At 40.6% G+C, this 24,456-nt stretch overlaps 1 protein-coding gene across 1 annotated transcript in view; it reads right to left on the bottom strand.

The window, feature by feature from the left end:
• Positions 1 to 24,456, bottom strand: part of CDK14 (cyclin dependent kinase 14) — a 666,485-nt gene that overhangs the window by 484,472 nt on the left and 157,557 nt on the right. The window contains exons 3-4 of the mRNA XM_068972760.1: positions 23,448 to 23,696; positions 5,655 to 5,749 (exon numbers count right to left, since the gene is read on the bottom strand). Of these exons, the coding sequence (XP_068828861.1) occupies positions 5,655 to 5,749; positions 23,448 to 23,696 (344 nt within the window). The remainder of the gene's footprint in view (positions 1 to 5,654; positions 5,750 to 23,447; positions 23,697 to 24,456) is intronic.

The raw sequence follows: 24,456 nt of genomic DNA, 5'->3' as shown, positions 1-24,456 counted from the left end.
CATATTCTGAAAAGGTGGTTAAGTGCCACTGCCTTTCTTCTTGCTACTGCTTAGTTTAATTAACAGCATTTCTTCCCCCTATTTCTCCTGGGCCTTTGAAGAGCTCTTTGAAACGTATTTAGTACGGTTCAGCCTTGGTTTGGCTGTAGTCTCTCAATTTATGAGGTCATTGATTTCAAGTTCAATTATTCGGCACAAATTGGCAGAAAGAAATGCTAAAAGAAAACTGGCATTTTCAATCATGTAAGTCTCGTGTTACAAAAAATGAGCAAATTCCTCCATTGTTCCTTCCTATTGACCTCTGAGATAACAATTCAGAGCTGGCACAAACCAGCGTGGGTAGGCTTCTCTGTCGAGCGGGCTCCTGCAGGAGGAAGGTTTTGGTATCTTCACCTCAATAGAAACTGAAGACAACCAGGAAAAAAAAAGACCAGAAATCAGGAGCATCCATGGGATGACTAAGTCCCATACTCTTAACTCCAGAGACGGAACGAGAGAACAGAGTTTCTCTTCCTCTAAATAACACGAGAAGTATGAGAACATCAAAAGCTAGCAGCAACGGAACTTCCCTGGTGGTTCGAGGGCTAAGACTCCGTGCTCCCAGCGCAGCGGGCCCGGCTTCCCGCTGCATGCCGCGGCTAAAACAGTACCGCAACAGAGAGCTGAGGCAGCCAAATGAAGAAATGCATTAATTTAAAAACAAGCAGCTACAGTCTCCATCCTCTCTAGGTAAAATAGGAAGGAAGGAAAAGAGAGGAGTCTGGAATCTGCCCCAGGCAAGCGTAAAGGTTCCCACCACTCACGGCAGGGGGTGGAAACTGGGAAAACTCAAGCATCCGGGGTGAGGCGGAAACATGGGTGCACCCCCCAAGCAGATCCCAGCACAGTGAGGAACACACAAGCCCACCACACTCCAAGTCTGGGAGCTGAAGTGGCTGGCGCTCACAGCTCCTACCTACAACAGGCAGCCATGCCTGAGCTCACCCATGAACAACCCACCAACCCTTTCATGTTCTATTGCTTATGCCAACCCCATGTTAACAGTCAAACACAACACTCGTGCTTTTATGAAACTTTGCACAATAATTCAATAAAGCAGCTTGCTTTTCCTTTATGGCCTCAGGCTTTAACAGACTTTGTGAAGAGTCTGGTAACAAAGAGTGAGAATGTCATTGTACGTGGCTAGAGGACCAAGTCCCACACGAAAACTCTCCCAAGGAGTCCTACAAATAACACACAGCGATGAGGGAGGCTGGATTTAAGAGCACATGAGGCTATGAATTCAACCAGTCACCACTGGCGAGAACAAATACTTTACTCAACATTTTTCTTTTTGAAATTTCACACCATTTCCCCTGGGCCTTTCTGACTGCATTCTAGCTTATATAGAAAATACTATGGATCTATACGTAAATAGATAGATAGATACTGTGGCCACTTAATGCAAAGAGCCAACTCATTTGAAAAGACCCTAATCCTTCGAAAGATTGAGAGCAAGAGGAGAAGGGAGCGACAGAGGTTGAGATAGCTGGATGGCATCACTGACTCAAGAGACATGAATCTGAACAAACTCTGGGAGATAGTGAAAGACAGGCAAGTCTGGCAAGCTGCAGTTCACGGGGTCACGGAGTCGGACACAACTTAGTGACTAAGCAACAATAACAACATTCTAACTTATACAGAGTTCTTTATAGTATATGGACCATCTCCCTTCAAAACTGTTGATTCCTGAGGGCAGAATCTGTATCTAAGTTTCTTTCCATCCACCTACAGCATAGAAAGAGCATAAAAACAACACCATGAACACTCACCATTAGTTTTAAAAACTCAAAAAATGTGAACAAGTCTCTGAATGTGCAAAAGTCTTTTGGAAAACAGATGCCTTCAAGGTGCTGAACTAAAGATTTCTTTAAATGCCACAAGTTTTAAAATGTAGAGTATTATACACCGCAGGATTTTTTTAAATCCTATATTAAATGTTACAGGGATTTAGAAGAGAGAGCAAAACCAGGAAATCAAACCAGGAAAAAGATTAGTAGCAAGAGTGATGATAAACTGCCTCCCATCCCAAACATAAACACACATAAGCACAAAGAAAGTATTAAGAAGCTGGAAAACACTGGTTTCAAAACAAAACAAATCTCTACTCAAACATGGAACTGTGGGAGGTTCAAAACTTTTTTTTTTTTAATAAGAAAACTTATTTGCGAGTGTTGTATGTTGAAATGGTTGCAGTTAACCAGCCACACTTTTTAGAGGCAAGTTCATTACCAAAAAGCTACATAGTATAGGAAGCTCAGACAACTTCTCCCCAGACTATGTACTGTTATAGGAATAAGAAACCCAAGCAAATTCAAGAGTAATAAAAAATCTTTCTATTTCTTCTCAGGTTTCTAAACAATGGCTAACAGCAACAGTATCAAAGTCAAAAATTATACAAATCTTTTGATGGGGGGGGGGATATTCTTTGCTTATTTTATTTGAACCATGAAATAAAAGATGACTTACATATACCATAAATGGAGATGGTAAAGAAGAATATTACCATGCACACTGACCCTAAATTAGTGAGGTCTGAAATGAATGAGTATTACGGATTCAGCTGTATCCTTCAAAACAGATATGCTGAAGCTCTAAGTCCTAAATCCTCAGAAAGTGACCTTATATGGACATAGCATCTTTACAGAAGTAGTCAAGCGAAAATGAGGTCATTATAGTGGGCCCTCATCCAAAATGACTAGCGTTCTTATAAAAAGGGGAAATTGGGATGTGGAGACAAACATGTCGAAAGAGAACACCATGTGACTATGAAGGCAGACATCAGGGTGGTACAGCAACGAGTCAGGAGTGCCAAAGACTGCCGGGACACCTCACGAGCTAGGGGACAATCAAGGAACACACTCTGCCTTACAGCACCAGCCCTCAGAAAGAGGTCACCTCTGCCAATACCCTGATCTTAGCTCCAGCCTCCAGAACTAGGAGATGATACATTTCTGTTGTTTGAGCCATGCTTAAGCTAGGCTATTTATTTTGGCAGTCTAGCAAACTAATAAAATGAGCTCTATGGCAAAATCCAAACTTGACATTTTACACATATGTAAAATGCTCATCGTTCAAGTATCAGTGGTATCTCTACAAATGACAGGCAGCTTTATTGCAATATAACGGTAGCTGCTCTTCAGGATGATGCTAAAGATAATATTTAAAGATGGAAGCAAGAAGACTTCGCTAGTGATTCAGTGGCTAAGTCTCCCAAAGCAGGGGGCCTGGGTTTGATCTTTGCTCAAGAAACGAGATCCAATATGCCACAACTGAGACCCAGCACAGTCAAATAGATAAATTAAATAAACAATTAAAAAAAAAAAAAAAGAAGGAAGTAGGGATGCAGACAGCTACGGGAGAGTGAGTAGTGTTAGGACAAGGATCTCGACATTCAGTTGATTCTTTAAATTATGCAGTGCTTCAGAAGACACACCAAATTCAGCTCTCCAATGTTGCTAGATGCACGTGACTATTGTTCTTTGGCCTGACCTTGCCACTGTAAAGCAAATAAGCCAAGCAGCCTGTCATCTCCTGAAGCAGGTGAGTGGTCAGTGGATGCCATCTCCAGCTGGAGGAAATTAAATAGTACATGTTACCAGAGAGTTTTAAACTGCTCGAGAAATGCTGACAGGTTACACTGAAACCTGCTGGAGTGCAAAGTATTAACTGTCCAGAAGGATCCTTCTCAAAGGCTGTAGGTACTTAAAAAGTAGGCTTTGTTTTATTCAGGCATAATAAACAGAGAACGTTTCAACTATGTCTCAAGATTTTGTCATAAATCTTAAGCATCTGAGTTGTAATCTTGCACTTGGAAATCAGGTGAGCATATCTTTGGTGGGAAGGCACTGCAGTGATTGGTTTATTTCCATATAATGAAATACTATGTTTGCTTCAGTTTGATTCACAGTTAAAATAAGTCAGAGCATCCGGGAGAACCATCTGGAATACTTAAGCAGGACCAAGTCTTTCCAAGAAGACCTTATCCTGTGGAAGGACAATGGTTAGGAAAAGACGATCTCAAACCAGATAGACATGAGCCAAGACAAGCTCTGTCACTAATAACCTGTACGGACTTGGACAAGGGACTAACTTTCTCTAAGCACCAAGATGCCTGGTCCAGCAGAGATGGTATAATATAATAATGGGGCCTAGCTTACAGAGTGTTGTGAGGAGTAACTGAGACAATGAATATATCATACTTTACACAAAACAATTGCTTAATGCAGTATAGTTATCTTCACCTTCTTAACATCAAAGGTGCAAGTTATGTTTATACAGTAGAATACTATTTTTCCTTAGGAAAAAAACACTTGGGACACAACCACTGTTGAAATTAACTCAACCAGTGAAGCCATTATCATGATATTCCATTATGCTCAAGTGACAGAATGAAGTCATCAACAGCCCTCTAGATTTTGTTATTTCATTCCCCATATTTTGTTCTTACTCAAAATTTATAAGGCTTGCAAAATTAACACTCAGTTTTTGATCTACAGCATTCCTGAATTTCCATACTTACATATCTTCCTTTATCAGGAATATTGCTTCACCTTCTTAACTTAAAAACTATGAACAATGGTGTAAGACTACTTTCCCAGCCAAAGAGTACCTCAATAGGCAAACAGTCAAAATTTCCAATTACAAGTTTAGAATGATCCTTCACAGAACTGTCTTCCACAGCTCTTTGATTACTTACCTTAGTGAGTTAACTCAATTACTGCTAACTAATTGCTTAGCTGGAATTTCCTATCTTTCATAATGACTTAAAAGAGAGACAAAAACAAGTATAGTTTACACGCTACATGTTACCAGATACAGTGACTCAGTGTTGTTAATAAAAAAGGGAGAGGGAGGAGGCGTATCAGGATACAGAGGCAAGCTTCTGAAGAACCCAAATTTGTGGGATTCCCTGCCAGTCCAGGGGTTGGGGCTCTATGCTTCCACTGTAGCGGGCACGAGTTCAATTCCTGGTCAGGAATCCCACATGCCACTTACCAAGGCCAAAATAAATCATCAAATTAAATTAAATTTAAAATTACCTCATTTTTAAAAAAAATTTTAAAAAAGAATCCAATTCTGTGTCCTGATGCCAGGATAGCATGAGGGGAAGAAGAAGAGTTGCTTCTCTCTGTGGGAATACTTACAGCATGAGGTCAAAGGAGACAGGAAGAAACAGCTTGTAGTTTGTTAATTACTTCTGAAAGAGGGCGTAAAAGCTCGGTTTAAAAAGGTGCCAAGAATGGTCAATACATCTGACTCTGTGAAATCAGTCCTCTTATTCTTAAGCAAACCCTAAACCTCCAGAAGAAATTAATCACATCATTCACCTGGAAATGAATTCTCATTGGAGGGTTCCACCTCCAAGGAGAGAAAGAGAAAATAAAGATGGGGGAGGGGTAGGATAGGAAAGAGGAACTGGGCAAGTCTGCAAAACTTTGCTCACAGGAAAAACCAATTCTAATGATTTGTTAAAACAATGACAACAACAAATAACAGAAAACCTGAGGGAGCAAAGTCTACTGTATATGAAAATTATTTAAATACACTGTTATTTTATACTAAGAGAGCAGGCATACTTTCCAAGGGAAATATTCAAAAATGAGTGGACTTACTTGCTTTTCCCTTTGTACACTGTAGCGTAAGATCCTTCCCCTAGCTTTTCCAGTTTTTCGTAGGAGTCAGCTTTTCCAAATTTGGGACTTGTTGGCTAAAAATGAAGCAGAGGGCAAACAAAACAGATTGTATCAAACGAATTAACAATAACCCAATTTTGCTAAAAATGTAGATTCTCTATCAGTTTTTAAATAACTCTTCTCCGATATAAGAATGTTTATTTTTAAAAACATAATAAATATTCCGGATACAAAACTAAGAAAATGCAAATGAACACAGTCTAGCTTAAATTTACCCATGATCTAATCACCAACAGGGAACCACCATCAGTGACTCTTCTAGTGTTCTCTGTATGCTGATGAATGCTTTCTAACATTCATCACTACAGATCACACTACAGATACTGTTTCGTAACCTGCTTTTTTCCCCCAAAAGGAATATTTTCCGTGTTATTATATAGTCTTCTAAATTGTGGCTGTTGTTCATCACTAACTCGTGTCTCACTCTGCAACCCCATGGACTGCAGCACACACTCCTCTGTCCTTCACCATCTCCCGGGGTTCACTTGAATTCATGTCCATTGAGTTGGTGATCCTATCCAACCATCTCATCCTCTGCCACCCCCTTCTTCCTCTTGCCTTCGATCTTTCCCAGCATCAGGGTCTCTTCCAATGAGTTGGCTCTTCATATCAGGTGGCCAAAGTACTGGAGCTTCAAGCTTCAGCATCATCCTTCCAGTGAATATTCAGGGTTGATTTCCTTTAGGATGGACTGGTTGGATCTCCTTTGAGACCACGAGACTCTCAAGAGTCCTCTCCAGCACCACAATTTGAAAGCATCAATTCTTTAGTGCTTAGCTTTATGGTCCAGTTCTCACAACCATACATGACTACTGGAAAAACTAAATTAGGGGCTAAAAAATTTAGCCCACCATCTAGTTTTACATATCTCGTAAACTTAAGAAAACTTTTTATGTATTTTTAATGCAGAGGGAATCTAAAAAAGAATGAAGTGTCATAGCATGTGAAAATTATATGAAAATCAAGTTTTAGTGACCGAAAGTGTATTGGAACATTTGTTGTTTAAGTCGCTAAGTTGTGCTCTACTCTTTTGCAACTCCATAGACTGTAGCCTGCCAAGAACCTCAGTCCACGGAAATTTCAGGCAAAAAATACTGGAATGGGTTGCCATTTCCTTCTCCGGGGAATCTTCCAGACCCAGAGATGGAACCCAGGTCTCCTGCATTGGCAGGCAGATTCTTTCCCACTGAGCCACCAGGGAAGCCCATTATTGTAACACTGTCGCACTCATTCATTTACATATTGTCTTATGCTTTTTCAACTTCCCTGGTGGCTTAGAGGGTAAAGTGTCTGCCTACAATGTGGGAGAGCCGGGTTCAATCCCTGGGTTGGGAAGATCTCCTGGAGAAGGAAATGGCAACCCACTCCAGTATTCTTGCCTGGAAAATCCCATAGACGGAGGAGCCTAGTAGGCTACAGTCCATGGGGTCACAAAGAGTCGGACGCCACTGGGTGACTTCACTTTCACTTTTCACTTTTATGCATTTCAAGCTACAGCAGAATTATAGTTAGTATAAAGATCAAATAGCCAACAAAGCTGAAAATATTTACTACCTGACCCCTGTTATAAATCATGACTGTATAAAATTCAGTCATATAAAGTTACCCCTCTGATACCTTTTAGCAATAATACAAATAACCAAATACATTCAGATAACACTAGAGGTGATGGAATTCAAGTTGAGCTCTTTCAAATCCTGAAAGATGATGCTGTGAAAGTGCTGCACTCAATATGCCAGCAAATTTGGAAAACTCAGCAGTGGCCACAGGACTGGAAAAGGTCAGTTTTCATTCCAGTCCCAAAGAAAGGCAATGCCAAAGAATGCTCAAACTACCGCACAATTGCACTCATCTCACATGCTTGTAAAGTAATGCTTAAAATTCACCGAGCCAGGCTTCAGCAATACGTGAACCGTGAACTCCCTGTGTTCAAGCTGGTTTTAGATAAGGCAGAGGAACCAGAGATCAAATTGCCAACATCCGCTGGTTCATGGAAAAAGCAAGAGAGTTCCAGAAAAACATCTACTTCTGCTTTATAGACTATGCCAAAGCCTTTGACTGTGTGGATCACAATAACTGTGGAAAATTCTGAAAGACATGGAAATACCAGACCACTTGACCTGCCTCTTGAGAAATCTGAATGCAGTTCAGGAAGTAACAGTTAGAACTGGACATGGAACAACAAACTGGTTCCAAATAGGAAAAGGAGTACGTCAAGGCTCTATATTGTCATCCTGCTTATTTAACTTATATGCAGAGTACATCATGAGAAACGCTGGACTGGAAGAAACACAAGCTGGAATCAAGACTGCTGGGAGAAATATCAATAACCTCAGATATGCAGATGACACCACCGTTATGGCAGAAAGTGAAGAGGAACTAAAAAGCCTCTTGATGAAAGGGAAAGAGGAAAGAGAAAAAGTTGGCTTAAAGCTCAACATTCAGAAAACTAAGATCATGGCATCCAGTCCCATTACTTCATGGGAAATAGATGGGGAAACAGTGGAAACAGTGTCAGACTTTATTTTGGGGGGGCTCCAAAATCACTGCAGATGGTGACTGCAGCCATGAAATTAAAAGACGCTTACTCCTTGGAAGAAAAGTTATGACCAACCTAGATAGCATATTCAAAAGCAGAGACATTACTTTGCCAACAAAGGTCCGTCTAGTCAAGGCTATGGTTTTTCCAGTGGTCATGTATGGATGTGAGAGTGGGACTGTGAAGAAGGCTGAGCATCGAAGACTTGATGCTTTCGAACTGTGGTGTTGGAGAAGACTCTTGAGAGTCCCTTGGACTGCAAGGAGATCCAACCAGTCCATTCTGAAGGAGATCAGCTCTGGGATTTCTTTGGAAGGAATGATGCTAAAGCTGAAGCTCCAGTACTTTGGCCATCTCATGCGAAGAGTTGACTCATTGGAAAAGACTCTGATGCTGGGAAGGATTGGGGGCAGGAGGAGAAGGGGACAACCGAGGATGAGATGGCTGGATGGCATCACGGACTCGATGGACGTGAGTCTGAGTGAGCTCCAGGAGATGGTGATGGACGGGGAGGCCTGGCATGCTGTGATTCATGGGGTCGCAAAGAGTCGGACACGACTGAGCGACTGAACTGAACTCTCTTATGTCTACATACCCCAATCCTTAAGGTTAAGCTGCAACAAAATCATTCTCCCTTAAGAAACCGTACATCCTATCATGACCACAAAAGTGCTACGAGCAAGCGGTCTCACCACTCTTGCTGCGGTCAACTGCCACCCCACTCTCACCAGACAGCAAGAAAAAGGGAGTGCTGTCCTCTATGGGGATAAATTACCTGTTGCTTTAATGTCACTATAAAAACATAGTATCAAAACACATTAAAATGATAATGCTATAAGGAATTAATAACTTCTGAAAAGTATTATGTAATCACAGTTTTAAGTATATTTGTAACTGATAAAAAGTTACTAATGCCTGTGAGATACTCCTTAAGAAACCAATCTTAGAAGCTTAGGGAAAGAACTTAATGTTACACTATTCTTGACCATGTGCTCTTATACCACTTATGAAAAAAACACAATTTACCCTCAATGAATCTGACTCCTACAGTTTATAAAGATTCTATGCAGCAAATTGAGCAAAGCTGTTTACCTCCTTCCTACCCAGAATGCCACAGAATGACTGAAGAGAAACTTTTCAAAAATAATAAATCAGAAATACAAAGGGAAACAAAAAAGAGTGCCAATTTCTAATCACATATTTTGAGGAATTCTAAAATACAAAAAGTAATCTGAATCACAACTTCAGAAGAAACCAGGGGGACGTAGAGCCTTAATATGTAAGAGAAAACCAGTACAGATAAAAGAATTAGGAATCTCTAGGTAAACGGGCTTCCCTATAGCTCAGATGATAAAGAATCTGCCTGTAATCCAGGAGACCTGGGTTCGATTCCTGGGTCAGGAAGATCCCCTGGAGAAGGGAATGGCAACCCTCTCCAGTACTCTTGCCTGGAGAATCCCATGAATGGAGGAGCCTGGCGGGCTACAGTCCACGGGGTCACAAAGGCTCAGACACGACTGAGCGACTAACACTGCTGCTAGGTAAACAGGAGACTAATCAACAGAGCTGAACACATAATGTCCTCCCAAGCAAACTGCAGGAACGTGTGCAGAGGAGACAGCTGAGAAGGCAGGTATTCAGGCCAGAAGGGCAGAGCAAGGACTGAAGTGGCTAATACCCAGAGAAAGAATAAAACATCTACCTTCCTCAAAACGTAGTCCCTGCCTCTCACACAATCAGCAGAGACAAGGTACAGAAAACACAATAAGCTGAGAGCAACTCTAAAATGCAAAAATGAGTATACAACCAAGAATCACAAATCATTTCAGGAATACCAACATCTTACTGAAAAAGTGACAACACTGAATAAAAATAACCCGTATCTTAAGAGAGATCCAAGATATTATATCCTTTTAAAAGAAACAGCGATTTAGAGACTAAATATTTAATTAATGAAATAAAACATGTATGGGCTGTGACTAAAAGAATGTACACAGGTGAAAAAGTAATAGGTTCAATGTTTGAATGGAATTTTCAAAAAAAATCTAGGGAGAAGTTACATTTAAACAGAAAGTTTTTTCAACCAGCATAGTATTTCTATAGATTTAACAATGGCTGAAAAAAGACAACCAAGCAACTGAGAGCTGAGTATCAGTTGGGATGGAAAAGTTGCAATTTTACCACCCACAGGGAAAGAAAAGGTACAAAATTCTATTTTATCTCTGTATACGTTATAGCTAGAGTGATGGGGGAAGTGCAGGAAGGCAAGAGACAGTAGAATAATACAAATAAAAACATACTGGGATTTATTGGATTGTTAAAGACAGATTGCAGATACTAATTAACTCCATATGCATAATTTTTAGAACATTTCTTAAGACTTAGATGGTAATTACTAGAATAAATCAGATGTACAAATCCCAAACAAGTTAAGGAGAGAAAGAACGTAAGAGAAAAGCACATGGAAGAAGGGAAAAGAGGGAAAAGAATGCGGGAGCTAGAGAAGGGGCATATACTCAATAACAAAGCATATAAAGTAGAAAATCATCAAGTAAGAAAGTTATATCCAAACATTTCAATGTTTATAATAAAACTTTAAAAATTTCCCTGCTAAAAGAAAGTTCTCAGATTGGAAAGACAATCTAGCAATGTGCTATTGAGAAAAGACAAAAGAACAAACAAACAAACAAACAAAAAAAAACCACACAAAAGAGCAAATCTGAAAATAAAAAGGGAAATCTAGCCCAAAAAAGTTATTTTTGCAAAACTGTACATTATAGCAACACTGATGGCAGACAAGACAGAATTCACAAAACAGCAAAGAGATTATTTTCTCCAATAAAATCCAACAAAAGATTTCCTTTTTAAAAAACTTTTTATTTTGCATTGGGTTATAGCCGATGAACAATGCTGGGATAGTTTCAGGTGAACAAGGAAGGGACTCCGCCATGTACATATACAGGTATCCATCCATTCCCAAACCCCCCTCCCATCCAGGCTGCCACATAATATTCAGCAGAGTTCCCTGTGCTATACAGTAGGTCCTTGTTAAAATCCACCAGGAAATTTAATAATCATATACTAGTATGAGCCAAACAACATAGCTTTGCAGTGTATGAAACAATTGCTGGTAACAATAAAATGAGAAAATGTGAAATCCACAGTGATAATGCAAGACCAACATACATCATTCAGACATCAACAGAGCAGGCAAATGACCAATAAGTAAGAGATATATGGGCTTGAGTATTAGAAATAGCATTTTAACACATGCATATTAACATATATTCTTTTTAAGTACACATTTAACATTCACAAAAAATGGTGAAAGATTAGGCCACCCAAAAAAAAAAAAAATCTCAATATCAAAACTGTAAGAAACACTTCAAGTTACTTATTCTGAACACAATGCAACAAATTAGAAATCATTAATAAGAATAAAAAGAAAAATAAACAGTCTAGCCATATGGGTTAAAAAGCAAATCTAAATTGAAAATTCATAAGTAAATATGCGGCATTGAGGACATGACATTTTAAGACCCATGGGATGCAGGCAAATCTATACATAAAAGAAAATTTAAATAAATGTGTACATACTAGAAAAGAAGAAAGGTTGAAAGTATTATGATTTAGACATTTAACTGCAGTTAGAAAATGAACAAAAAACATTACAGGAAGACATTAATAGACAATGGACCATCTATTCTTTTTTCTTCAAGAAACTTGTAAAGCATCAACCACATGTTGAGTTGAATCAAGTAAAACTTGATGGAAAATTACATTCAAAAGCGCCTGACTAGTCCTGTGTGGGTTATGTTCTCATGCATTTTTCATCACCAAGAAACAGCTTGAGAATGTCACACTTTACCATCACCCTCCTGAGCCCAAGTTTTAAATAGAAATTTTAAAACCTATATTAAACTTCAGTATAAAATGATCTTCAATGGGGAAAATATTGTGTTCACAGTTCCACTCTAAATTATTTAAAATCAGAATGAGGAGTCTGCATGTTTGCTTTTGTGCTCCTTTAAAACTAAATTCAATCTAAGTTAAAGAAAAAAGAAGCAGCAGAAAATTACCTCTTTAGTCCTATTAGGAGATAAACTGCTAATGTGTACTGAGAGCAAGGACAAGACATGTTACACGAAGCTGGTAACATAACAGGAAGCTATTATTTTATCTTTCTGGAAAGGTGCAGATATTTCCAAAAATGATATATTTCACTCTTCCTAAACTGCCTATATTAGTTTATGTAATTTTAAGACATGGACCATATTAAACTTACTATTTGAGGAAACTGAATTAAAGAAATTCAAAAAATAAGGATAATATTTTTGTTTAGGCTATATCTCATTTATCCACAAGAAAAAATAACGCAATAGATGTTAATGACACAAAGTATTCTAATTATCTAACTGAGTAGATTTGGGTGCATTAACTGCCATGCTTAAAGTACATTCTATTAACAATGTGATGGCAGAAAATGATTATTTTGCCACATTGGGTGGGAAAATAGTCAATGTGATTTGCCTTGTGCAACTGATATATACACACTGTGGAAATATACTGCAATTTATGGATCAATCATTCTGTAAAACAGAAAGAATCACACACAGGTAGCGCCTCTCTAAAAGTGATTTTAGTCCACCAAAGAACGGGTCCATGGAACAGGCCATGTCTGTGAGATGGTCTGAGCTTTAAGAGTTAAATTCTTGTAAAGTTAATCTCCTATTTTAAGTAAACAGAAATGTTCTGATCTTAATTATTTTGCATATAAATAAGGAACTCAAATGCCAAGTGTTTAGAGAGGCCAATATTAAAATACTTCCAATCAAAGGAGCCAACTAAGAATAATTCAGAAGGAGAAGTCCTGTTTTGTTGGATAATTAAAGCCCAGGCCTTTGGTTTGCCTTTTTTTTTTTTTTCTTTTTTCCCTTGAAATGTCATTAAATCACCACATTTTAAATAAAGATGCTAGCTCAAACCAATAAGCAGTTAACCCTAACATTATCTTTGGCTTTGATGTCAGGTGCATGGATGGATGGAAACAGCTTTATGGGGCCACTATTCTCTGCTTAATCACTTCCTCCATTTAGACTGCAGGTTTGAGATAGCACTTTAGAGAACTGGAAATACAGAGGGCTAATCAGCAATTATTAACAGGCACTACATGCATAGAGGCATGGAATTTAATGAGATAATGTTAATACTTTTTTTTTTAACAGAATAAAGGCACAGAGAACTGTCAATTGCCTGGATCAGTGGAGGGGAACACTGGCGTAGGTAATGGAAAAAGTCAGAGCAATATTCCAGCTGAACGGTGTTTGTCACCCTGTCCTGAAGGAGATGCTCCTGGCCCTTGCTGCTCTGGGTTCACCATGGAATCAACAAAAACAATCAGCTAATATGGATTGTTTACTGTGGTCCATGCTTTGAGCTTATCACTTTACATTCATTATCTAACTTTAAACCCTGTTAACACCACCTTGAAGTTGGTTCTATTACTACCCCTTTTTGAATACGAAGAATTTAAGACTGCAGAAATAAAGTAACTCATCTAAGATCTTAGAGTTAGTGCTAGAGCTAGAATTCAAACCAAGTTGACTGGAATTGAGAACTTATTTTCTTTGTACTACCACATTGGTAGGATCCAGCGAAAGTAAAGTCGCTCAGTCGTGTCCGACTCTTTGCGACCCCATGGAGTAGCCTACCAGGCTCCTCCGCCTGTGGGATTCTCCAGGCAAGAGTACTGGAGTGGGTTGCCATTTCCTTCTCCAGGAGGTCTTCCCAATCCAGGGGATCGAACCTGGGTCTCCTGCATTGCAGGCAGACGCTTTACCATCTGAGCCACCAGGGAAGACTCCATAGGTAGGATCTAACTCCCACCCAAATGGAGGAGATTTAAATCATGCTTAAGTCTATCATCCACTGAAGTCCCATTCTTAGAAACAAGGATGGGGTTCTTACCAGATTTTTATAAACTGCACAAGTATACCTGAGTGTTCACTGCAGTGATACTGTGATATGGCTACACAGTTTTACACTGAATTCACTGAAAATTTACTTCAACCTTCAAACATAACCCCTTCCTTAAGATTGCTGATGATCCCCTGCATTGCAGGAAAACCGCAAGTGAGAATCACTGCTCCATTACATTATACTAAGTAAGTGTGAGACTGGGTGAGGGGAAAGTGGGACAGACTCAATCAGCACTATTTGACCTGGGCTTCCCTGGCGGTCTGGTGGTTAAGAATCTACTCTGCAACACAAGGAACATCTGTTTGACCCCTGGCCTGGGGTCGGGGTGGGGGGGGGGGGTCCCACATGTCGTGGGGCAACTAAGCCTGTGCACCACAACTACTCACACGTAGGGTCCACGCTCTGCAAAGAGAGAAGCCACTGCAAGGAGAAGCCAGCTCGAAGAGCAGCCCGCACTTGACGCAACTAGAGAAAGCCTGCACGCAACAGTGAAGGCCAGCACGGCCCAATGTAAATAAATACATTTCTCTTAAAAAAAAAGAACTATCTGACCTCATTAACCAACCAGGATTTTTGAAGTCAAACCTTCCTTGGCTAATTTTTCTTCCGTCTTAGATCTTTACAACCGGCTCTATCATCCTGCTCATTTCCAGCCCTTTTAAACACAGCAACACTGAGATAATTCATAGTTGATGGGTAACTTGGCTACAAAATAGATCTACATGCTAGACAGGGCAACAGACCCAACCTCCCCACATACTAACAACCTGACAGGGGTCTCGGTTCTTGTCTTTGACTGCACTGGGTCTCAGCTGCAGCACACGGGATCTTCAATCTTCCTGAGGGCATGTGGGCACTCGAACTCCTAGCTGTGGGCCGTGGGGTCAGTGCCCTGACCAAGGATGGGACCCAGGCCCCCTGCGTTGGGAGTGTGGAGTCTCAGCGCTGAATCACCCGAGAAGTCCCGGGCGGGGCTCCATCTGGGAGCTTCTAGTCCCCGTAAGAAGGAGGCAACGCCAAATGAGGTCCTCAAGGACGAGCGCCAGAGAGCTGCAGTGGGACTCTCATCTTCAAGCCTGCATCTTCCTCCTCGCTTTCCAAATAGAGCCTGCCTGACACGGGTGCAGCTCTCCCCAGCCCACCCGACCCCCACTCCAGCTGAAAGGAAGTAAATTTGGGAGAAATCTGCAGAAAGCATAGAGGACCTTAATGTAAACATGAATTTCTGAAAATATGTTCTCTTTAAGCTCAGCTTATGATAGCACAGCTCAATGAAATCCCTTCTAAATTGGACCAGGAAGACAGTCTCCTACAGCACTGCCAATACTTCTAGCTACTGAAGGGCACAGCCTGGTTGGAGGAGGTGGTAAGAAAAAGGAGACAAAAGTTTGTCCTGTCAGGGACAGTGCTGAATACCACCCAGGGACTGCACCCAGGGAGAGTAGGCACTCAAAACTCCTCTGAAACAAATACACGAAAGCTGTCAAATACCTCTTGAAATATACCCATTTAAATAAAATCCCATCCATAATATTCTGCCTGAATTTCACTCTATTTTTTAAAACTTTTTATTTTGTATTGGGTATACTCAATTAACAATGTCGTGATAGTTCCAGGTAGACAGCAAAGGGACTCAGCCATACATACACACGCATCCAGTCTCCCCCAAACTCCCCTCCAATCCAGGCGGCCACATAGCATTGAGCAGAGTTCCACCTGCTATACAGCAGGTCCGTGTTGGCTGTCCGTTTTAAATATAGCAGAGTGCACATGCTCATTCCAAACTCCGTAACTATCTCTTCCCCTGTCCTTCCCGCATGGTGACCATAAGTTTGTTCTCTGAGTCTGAATTTTAAAGTGCCACTGTCTGGACACAATCAGGAAGTTCAGACGAATGTGATGGTCACTAAGGCTAAGGCACTCTCAGTTCCATAATTTCAGCCATGACTCCTCACATAGACAATGACCAGCATATGAACAGCAGAGAGATGTGATGGTGCATAACTGTTTCTACCACAGTATTTTCAAGAAACAAGAGTGGCTACCTTGCTTCCTCGTAAAAACAGGAGCAGCAACGCCACCCTGCTGGCTCCCTTCCCCCTCCTTCTCAACTGTACGCTTGGAGCCCACTCAAGATACCTAATACTTTCAAAGAAATAACAGTAAAATAAAGATATAACATTAATGTTGGTGGCCTTTAGATAAAGGATATCCTTGGATGCTCATCAGTCTTTCAAAAAAAAATCTTTAAAAATAAAACATATCCTACAACTCTCATGCCATTGAGCATGAAATCATCAAATGTTCCATAAAGATCCTATCTCAATGTCCCACTGAGTATGAAATGATCAGTGTCCCATACCTATAGGACAGGATGCTGCACAAAAACTTCCATTTTTGGCCCAGTGAGGAATCTAAAGGAAAACAGTTTTCCTGTGAAAATGAGTATGGTAAAATTCCCCATCCCACTACAATCAGGGAGAGAACAAAAAGGCAGAGTGGGCAGAGAGGACTCAGAATAAAACAGAATACTGTGGTATCATACTAAAAGAGGAAAAGAAACGATTTCCAGCTTGAACAAGGAAAAGCAAAGGCCTTTTTCCAGGGCATACTGAATGGGAGAAAAAGCTCCCAAAATGAAAAGAAAGCAAAGCATTTACCACACAAAACAACAGAAGTGCCCTGATACAGAAGAAAGGCATCCCAGAGTGGGCCAGAAAAGGGCAAACTCAATGAGAAACTCTCAGGAGAGAGGATCTAACGGAAGTTAATATAATAGGAGAGAAACAGTGGACATTTCCAGTTAAACATGGTAGCCTGGAATTCCAGGGCAGGATTCCCTCTGTTTCAACATTTTAATAATGTTGTGTGTATGTGTATGTTTACCCCACACAGCTGTTCAATCTGTTCCCTTGGTAAGCCCCCTGTTAAAGAATAACACAGGGCTTCCCAGGGAGCACAGTGATAAAGAATTGGCCTGCCAATACAGGAGACACGGGAGACTCGGGTTTGATCCCTGAGTCAGGGATCCCCTGGAGAAGGAAATGGCAACCCACTTCAGTTTTCTTGCCTGGAGAATCCCATGGCCAGAGGAGCCTGGAGGGCTGCAGTCCATGGGGTTGCAAAGAGTTGGACATGACAGAGCAACTGAGCACATGGTGTCTTGAACACAAGTATTTGTTTCTCCCCCAGACACCAATATGTATTAAAATGAAAGCAAAGTTATAACTTAGAAGAGCAACTGAATGAATAAGGGGAAGACTGCAGACAAGATACAAACAAAAATTTGAGAAACAAATTTTGGGAAACAAATGGATAGGAGGCCACTGACAAGGACGATGACCACAGGTGGAAACCAAGGGTGGAAGTCAATGAGAAATAAGTCAATTCCCACTTCAGAATCCCTGAAACACTCAAGAATTGGAAGCTGAACTTCAAGGAGGGGTGAAAACGAAAATGACTGGTCAGATTAGATTTAAAGAATAAGTCCTTTCCCCTAGACTCTCCCAATCAGGGGTCTGTCCATCCCTGATCCCAGGAAAGGTTTACTCTCTGAAGAGGTTGAACGTGAAAGGCTCATAACTGGGACACCAAGAATTATGAAAATCAGGATTAAGAATCAGACTGAATGAAAACAATGCACAAAAAAGGGCCTGAGCCCCTTCTTGATCATCTCGGGAACCAGCAACTAGGCTTACAAATCCTGAAATCTAGATTGGCCATTCAGCTTTGGAGGAATGAAAGAATGCTCCTGACAGCTCGCAGGAGATGGACCAGCCCAGACTGGATGAGGCCAATGGAGAACCATAAGGAGACAAAACCCGACAGATGACCTCATTCTGATTTGTTTCAGAGGAGTGTTCTAGTTTTATCAAATAGTTTGGGGCCTCAGTTTGTGATTAAAATTCTATTAATTAATTGTATTAATAGCAAACAAGTGAAAAGAAGAGGTAAGTACAACCAGGAAAAACAATAAGTTGCGCAAGCAAAGAAACTTAATCATAGTATACTATGTGACCTCACTAACAATGGTACTCACATCACCTCAAGACTGTAAAGACTGTATATTAACTAAAGGCAAAAAGTAGGGAAGGAGACTTTCCTGGTGGTCCAGTGAGTAAGAATCTGCCTTGCAATGCAGGAAACACAGGTTTGATCCCTGGTCGGGATTCCTGCCTGAAGAATTCCATGGACAGAGGAGCCTCGTGGGCTACAGTCCATGGGGTCGCAAAGAGTCAGACACAACTAAGAAACTAACACTTCTAAAAGAGAAACTTCCCTTCATCGATGACTAGATTACCTTGAGGTGAATCTCATAGAGAAATCACTGAAAATAAATGCTTAATCATCTGCTTTATTTACCAGCTTTCAACACTAATTCTTTTCTTTTTTCCTGGCCACACCACACAGCATGTGGGGTCTTAGGTTTCCCACCAGGGATTGACCCAGAACCCACTGCCGTGGAAGCCTGGAATCTTCACCGCGAGACCACCAGGGAAGTACCTCAGCACTAATTCTTATTTGTCCTTATAACGGTATCTATTGGGTTTTGTATATTAATGTTCCAATCTGCAATCTGACTAACTTCTCTCACTGTTTATAGCATTCCCACTGATTCTTTGTTTTTTTCCAAATATAGCATCATAAATCTGCAATAAGGAAAACTGTGCCCCTTCTCATTTGCTCTCATTATCTGTGGAGATGATACGCTACTCCTATTTTCTCTCTTTTTGACAGATTTGTATGGGATTCAACCAATAATTTTTCTATCGGTTATTTTTAAGGGAAAGGAATGTTTCCGTAGTTTGAGAAGGGTATAACCAAGATAGCTTTTCTAGCTTTATGGAATAAAGTTCTTTGCTCTGTTTCCATAAAGTAAAAAGAAAAAAAAAAAATGACAATATCACATACATTGAGATTTCCCCTTTTGTTTCACTTCAACACTTCTTTCTGGAATTTCTTTTTCCCTATTGAAACTGCCCTGCACAGAAGTCTACTCAGTACAAGGCTTTGCCCTGAAAAGGTGCTCCAATTTGCTATTCTAGAGAACGCAAGGAGAAAGACCAGCAGACACCCCCTGGTCTCTGGGCCTGCATCCACCCACAGGTGCATCGAAGTCCCCTCCATGCATGGCTGCTGTCCTCACAAGGCCCCAGCATGCGCCTGACGGCCATGCTGGGGTTCCCGGGCTCTGAGAGAAGTCCCTAGTCCCCTGGCCTTTCCTGAGCTTCCTCCTCTACACTTTCTGATACCACATGCTTCTTAAAATTGTCCACGGTTTGCTCCCCTCACTCCTCTTTTGAGGTTCACGGAGAAACCTCCTCATCTTTATTTGCTGTCGATGTTGCCATTGCCACCCTCCCTGCGTCTGCCCCTATTTCACACATACACATTGCTATATTTAAAACAGATAACCAACAAGGACCTACTGTATAGAACAGGGAACTCTGCTCAATGTTATGTGACAACCTAAATGGGAAAATAATCTGAAAAAGTATAGATAACGTAAACATATAACTGAATCACTTTGCTAAACACCTGAAACTAACATAACATTATCAGTCACCTATGCTGTGCTTAGTCGCTCAGTCACGTCTGACTCTTTGCAACCCCGTGGACTGTAGGCTGCAAGGATCCTCTGTCCATGGGATTCTCCAGGCAAGAAAACTGGAGTGGGTTGCCATCCCTCCTCCAGGGGATCTTCCCAATCCAGGGACCGAACCCAGGTATCCTGCACTGCAAGCAGATTCTTTACCGTCTGAGCCACCAGGCAAGCCCAAGAATACTGGATTGGGTAGCCTATCCCTTCTTCAGGGGATCTTCCCAATCCAGGAATTGAACCAGGGTCTCCTGCATTGCAGGCGATTCTTCACCAGCTGAGCTACCAGGGAAGCCCCATTAATCACCTGTACTCCAGTATAAAGGACTAGACTTCCCTGGTGGCTCAGACGGTAAAGCGTCTGCCTACAATGCAGGAGATGCGGGTTCAATCTCTGGGTTGGGAAGATCTCCTGGAAAAGGAAATGGCAACCCACTCCAGTATTCTTGCCTGGGAAATCCCATGGACAGAGGAACTTGGTAGGCTACAGTCCGTGGGATCGCAAAGACTCAGACATGACTAAGAGACTTAACTTTCACTTTCCAGTATAAAATAAAAAGTAAAAGATAGAAGATGGTGCTGGAGAAGACTCTAGAGAGTCCCTTGGACAGCAAAGAAATTAAACCAGTCAATCCTAAAGGAAATCAACCCTGAATATTCACTGAAAGGCCTGATGCTGAAGCTGAAGCCTTTGGCTACCTGATGAGAAGTGTCAACTCACTGACGCTGGGAAAGATTGAAGGCAGGAGGAGAAGGGGGTGACAGAGAATGGGATGGTTGGATGGCATCACTGATGCAACGGACATGAGTTTGAGCAAATTCTGGGAGATAGTAAAGGACAGGAAAGCCTGGCATGCTGCAGTTCAGGGGGTCGCAGAGTTGGACAAGACTTACTGACTGAACAATAGCAACAACAAAAAAAGAAAGAAAGAGAAATACAGAATATATCAGACAAGTCTCAACTTTTCTTGAAAAGAATTTTAGCAAATCCCTTATTTCAAATCACAATTAAATATCAAAATCCCCCCACTGTTATTTATACTATGATGTACACATTGACTTTTAAGGTTATATGACCCCTGCTAGCAGCAAACACACCCAACACCTAATCCTGGTTTCTAAATACCATGCTTCAATAAAAGGAAACAGGGCTCTCTGGAGAAATAGCTGAATCTGGGTCTGGGGCTGGGAAAATACAAGACAGGCCAAGAGCAACTTGTAGGACAAGAAAGTACAGAAGTGCTCCAAAAACACTCCACATAATAGGCTCTAGGTTCATGCACCTCATCAGAATTGACTCAAATGCATTCCTTTTTATGGCTGAGTAGTATCCCATTATAACTATACAGCTTCTGTATCTATTCACCTGTCGATGGACATCTAGCTTGCTTCCATGTCTTGGCTATTGTAAACAGTGCTGCAATGCATACTGGGGTACATGTATCTTTTTCAGACCATGGGAATTTGCAATATGACTGAAGGAACTCAAACTGAGGCTCAGTAATAACCTAGAGGGGTGGGAAGGAGATTCAAGAGGGAGGGGACATATGCACACCAACATTGTAAATTAATCACCAATCAACTAAAAATAATTTAAAATGTTTTTAATATTAAAAAAAATTTTTTTAACATTTTTTGAAAAGGTATATGGGACAAATTGAGAGTAGCATTGAAACACAAACATTGCCATATGTAAAGCAGACAGCCAGTGGGGATTTGCTGTGCGACACAGGGAACTCAAAGCCAGGGCTCTGTGACAACCCAGAGGGGTGGGATGGGTTGGGAGGTGGGAGGGAGGCTCAAGAGGTGGGACATAGTGTATCAAAGGCTGATTCATGTTGATGTATGGCAGAAACTGGCACAATACTGTAAAGCAGTCATCCTTCAATTAAAAATAAGTAAGTAAATAAATAATAAACATTTCAACAATTAAAAGAGGAATGAGATATCTCAAAAGGACACAGGGGCCAACCTAAAAGAGCTCCCAATGACCAATGACTAAAGCAGGAACAATCTGAGCAAGAAAAGAAATAATGCATCATTGGACAATAACTAGGATTGAAGATAAAACACAGAATAACTAGTTTAATTTGATTTTCATATAAACAGTGAATAAGTTTGCCTCATTGCAATATCTCAATGCCAATTTCTATATATCATGTAGGGTGACAATTAACATTATTGAGATAACTATACAGTAAAATGGGCTTCCCTGATGGCTCAGATAGTAAGGAATCTGCTTGCAATGCAAGAGACCTAGGCTTGATTCCTGGGTCGGGAAGATCCCCTGGAGAAAGAAATGGCTACTCACTCCAGTATTCTTGCCTGGAGAATTCCATGGACAGAGGAGCCTGGCAGGCTATAGTCCATGGGGCCACAAAGAGTCTGACACAACTGAACAAATAATATATATAGTAAAATATATATATAATTCTCTTGCCATAAGAGAAGTTTAATCATTCTCAAAGATTCTTTTCATTTCTTCTAAATGATACTAAATCTAAAAGTTTTCCCAAGTGTTAGTGTTGTTTATGTGTGACCTAGACAGACACTACACTGCAATCATAGATAAGATTACAGGGACCAATCTGGGGAAACCCAGATAATCAATTCTCCTCAAAAAGGCTGCATTAACAATATTTATTTTCACTTCATTAACAACAACAACAACAACAAAACCTGTGACACAAGATTTTCATAGTATCCCACACTTTACTTAAATTGAACTGTCAATATTCTAGCAGCTGACATTTCTTGCTCTTTTTTGACCATCAAGGAATTTAATATTTAAAGTCTGTGAAATGGAATATGCTTCTTAGCAAGATGACAGAATCAAAATTCTCTTAGCACTCTTCTCTCACCCTTTAAATTCTTAGACTATGTCATAAAGTTCTTCAGTGTGGGTTAAATCTGAAAATTACTGAATTTCAAAAGATCATAAGGCTTCTTTTTTTTTAACAGTGTTAAACACAGGCCAGTCTTGGAAAGATGAGTTTCAATAAAATTCTTTACAGTCAAAAAGCAGCAATCATCTCAGAATTTTATACTTTCTCGGGCCCAAAGGCAAGACTTGCTTTAATACAGTTTGACCTCAGAAAATTTCCTTGTGATGAATAAGATTTCTCTTTATAAGATCGATTTCAATGCCTAGCTCCTAATTTTAAAAATGTTGACAATGAAAACCAACTGTAATAAGACAAGTGAACAACTTTTAACAAGTATCCTAAAATGAAATTCTTTGTGAATCTGTCAAATTCAAAACTATCCTTACTGCCTGCCAACACAGTAAAGTTTGAAAATCCTCTCCAAGAGTTTGAATTACCCAAGGAGTTTAAATGACAAATTCCTCTAACTGGAAACAGCTAGGGGAAAAAAAAAATTTTTCCAAAAATAAGTTTAATCATTTCTCATTGGCTTGCTGGGTGCCTGTGAATCAAGAGTTTGTATATGTAGTTGGTACTTGCGCATGCCTGCACACTCTCTTCCAGAAAATGCTGAACCACCTAAGGAGAGAATGCCTAATAAGGCACTGATAAAGCCACATTTGTCCCACTTGCTCTGCTCACCCGTTGGTAAGTGAGAAGACCACACTCACCGAGCTGGGGCTGGAGTGCCGCCGAACTTTAGGAGACTCTTTGCCAGCGGAGGAGCTCTTATTAAAGTTAATGCAAGCATTGTTCTCAGAATGCACCCTCTTCACTTGATTAGTGGGTTTCTCAAACGGGTCAAAAGTGCTCTGTGTCCTCTGAACCCTGACTTTCTTATCCTCAGGAATTGTGTCCAGGGGTTTGATCACTGAGTCCATTCCTGGGCAGTTTCGTGTGGACATCTTTGTGACACATATCTGGCAGAAAAAAAGAGAGAGAGAAATTAAACTCAGATCACTCCACTGTAACTTTAATATCACTACACATGAGGATTTATTATCCTACAAAGCATGCCCATTTTTATCTCAGGAAATACCCCCAAAGGCTATATTCTAGAAGCTACACCAGCTTAAACCACAATATGAAAAACTCGTCACCATCATTCCACTTAGCATACTTGCTGGGGGTGTCCCTGGTGGCTCAGATGGTAAATAATCTGCCTGCAATGCAGGAGACCCAGGTTCAATCTTTGGGTTGGGAAGATCCCCTAGAGAAGGGAATGGCTACTTACTCCAGTATTCTTGCCTGGAGAATTCCACGGACAGAGGAGCCTGGCCAGGTCACAAAGAGTCGGTCGGACAGACTGAGCAACTAACACTTTGATTATATTCGCTGAGGGCTGACACTGAAAATGTTATCCCTAAAACAGGAAGCTTAGCACCTAGGCTGCTAGTGCCCTGAGGTGGTTCTCGACCTCTGTCATTTATTTTACCACCTGACTGCAAGTGGGATATTTCTGAATCACTAAAAGATGGATAATTTGCCTTTTTTTTTTTTTTTTAAATCAGTTCAATTAATTCAGAAGGGCATTTTCATTGATGGGCCATCCCAGAAGCAACTAACATGGCTAGAGAAAAACATCACTATGTTCTTCAAAACTTTAAAGCTTGAATACATGTTTAAAATCTATCCCCATGTTGATTTCATCTCTAAACTAGAATGGAGCATATAAAAGGG

This window comes from Capricornis sumatraensis, chromosome 5 (genome assembly GCF_032405125.1).
Source record: "Capricornis sumatraensis isolate serow.1 chromosome 5, serow.2, whole genome shotgun sequence".
Taxonomy (NCBI): domain Eukaryota; kingdom Metazoa; phylum Chordata; class Mammalia; order Artiodactyla; family Bovidae; genus Capricornis; species Capricornis sumatraensis.
This window is presented reverse-complemented; position numbering and strand designations above follow the sequence as displayed.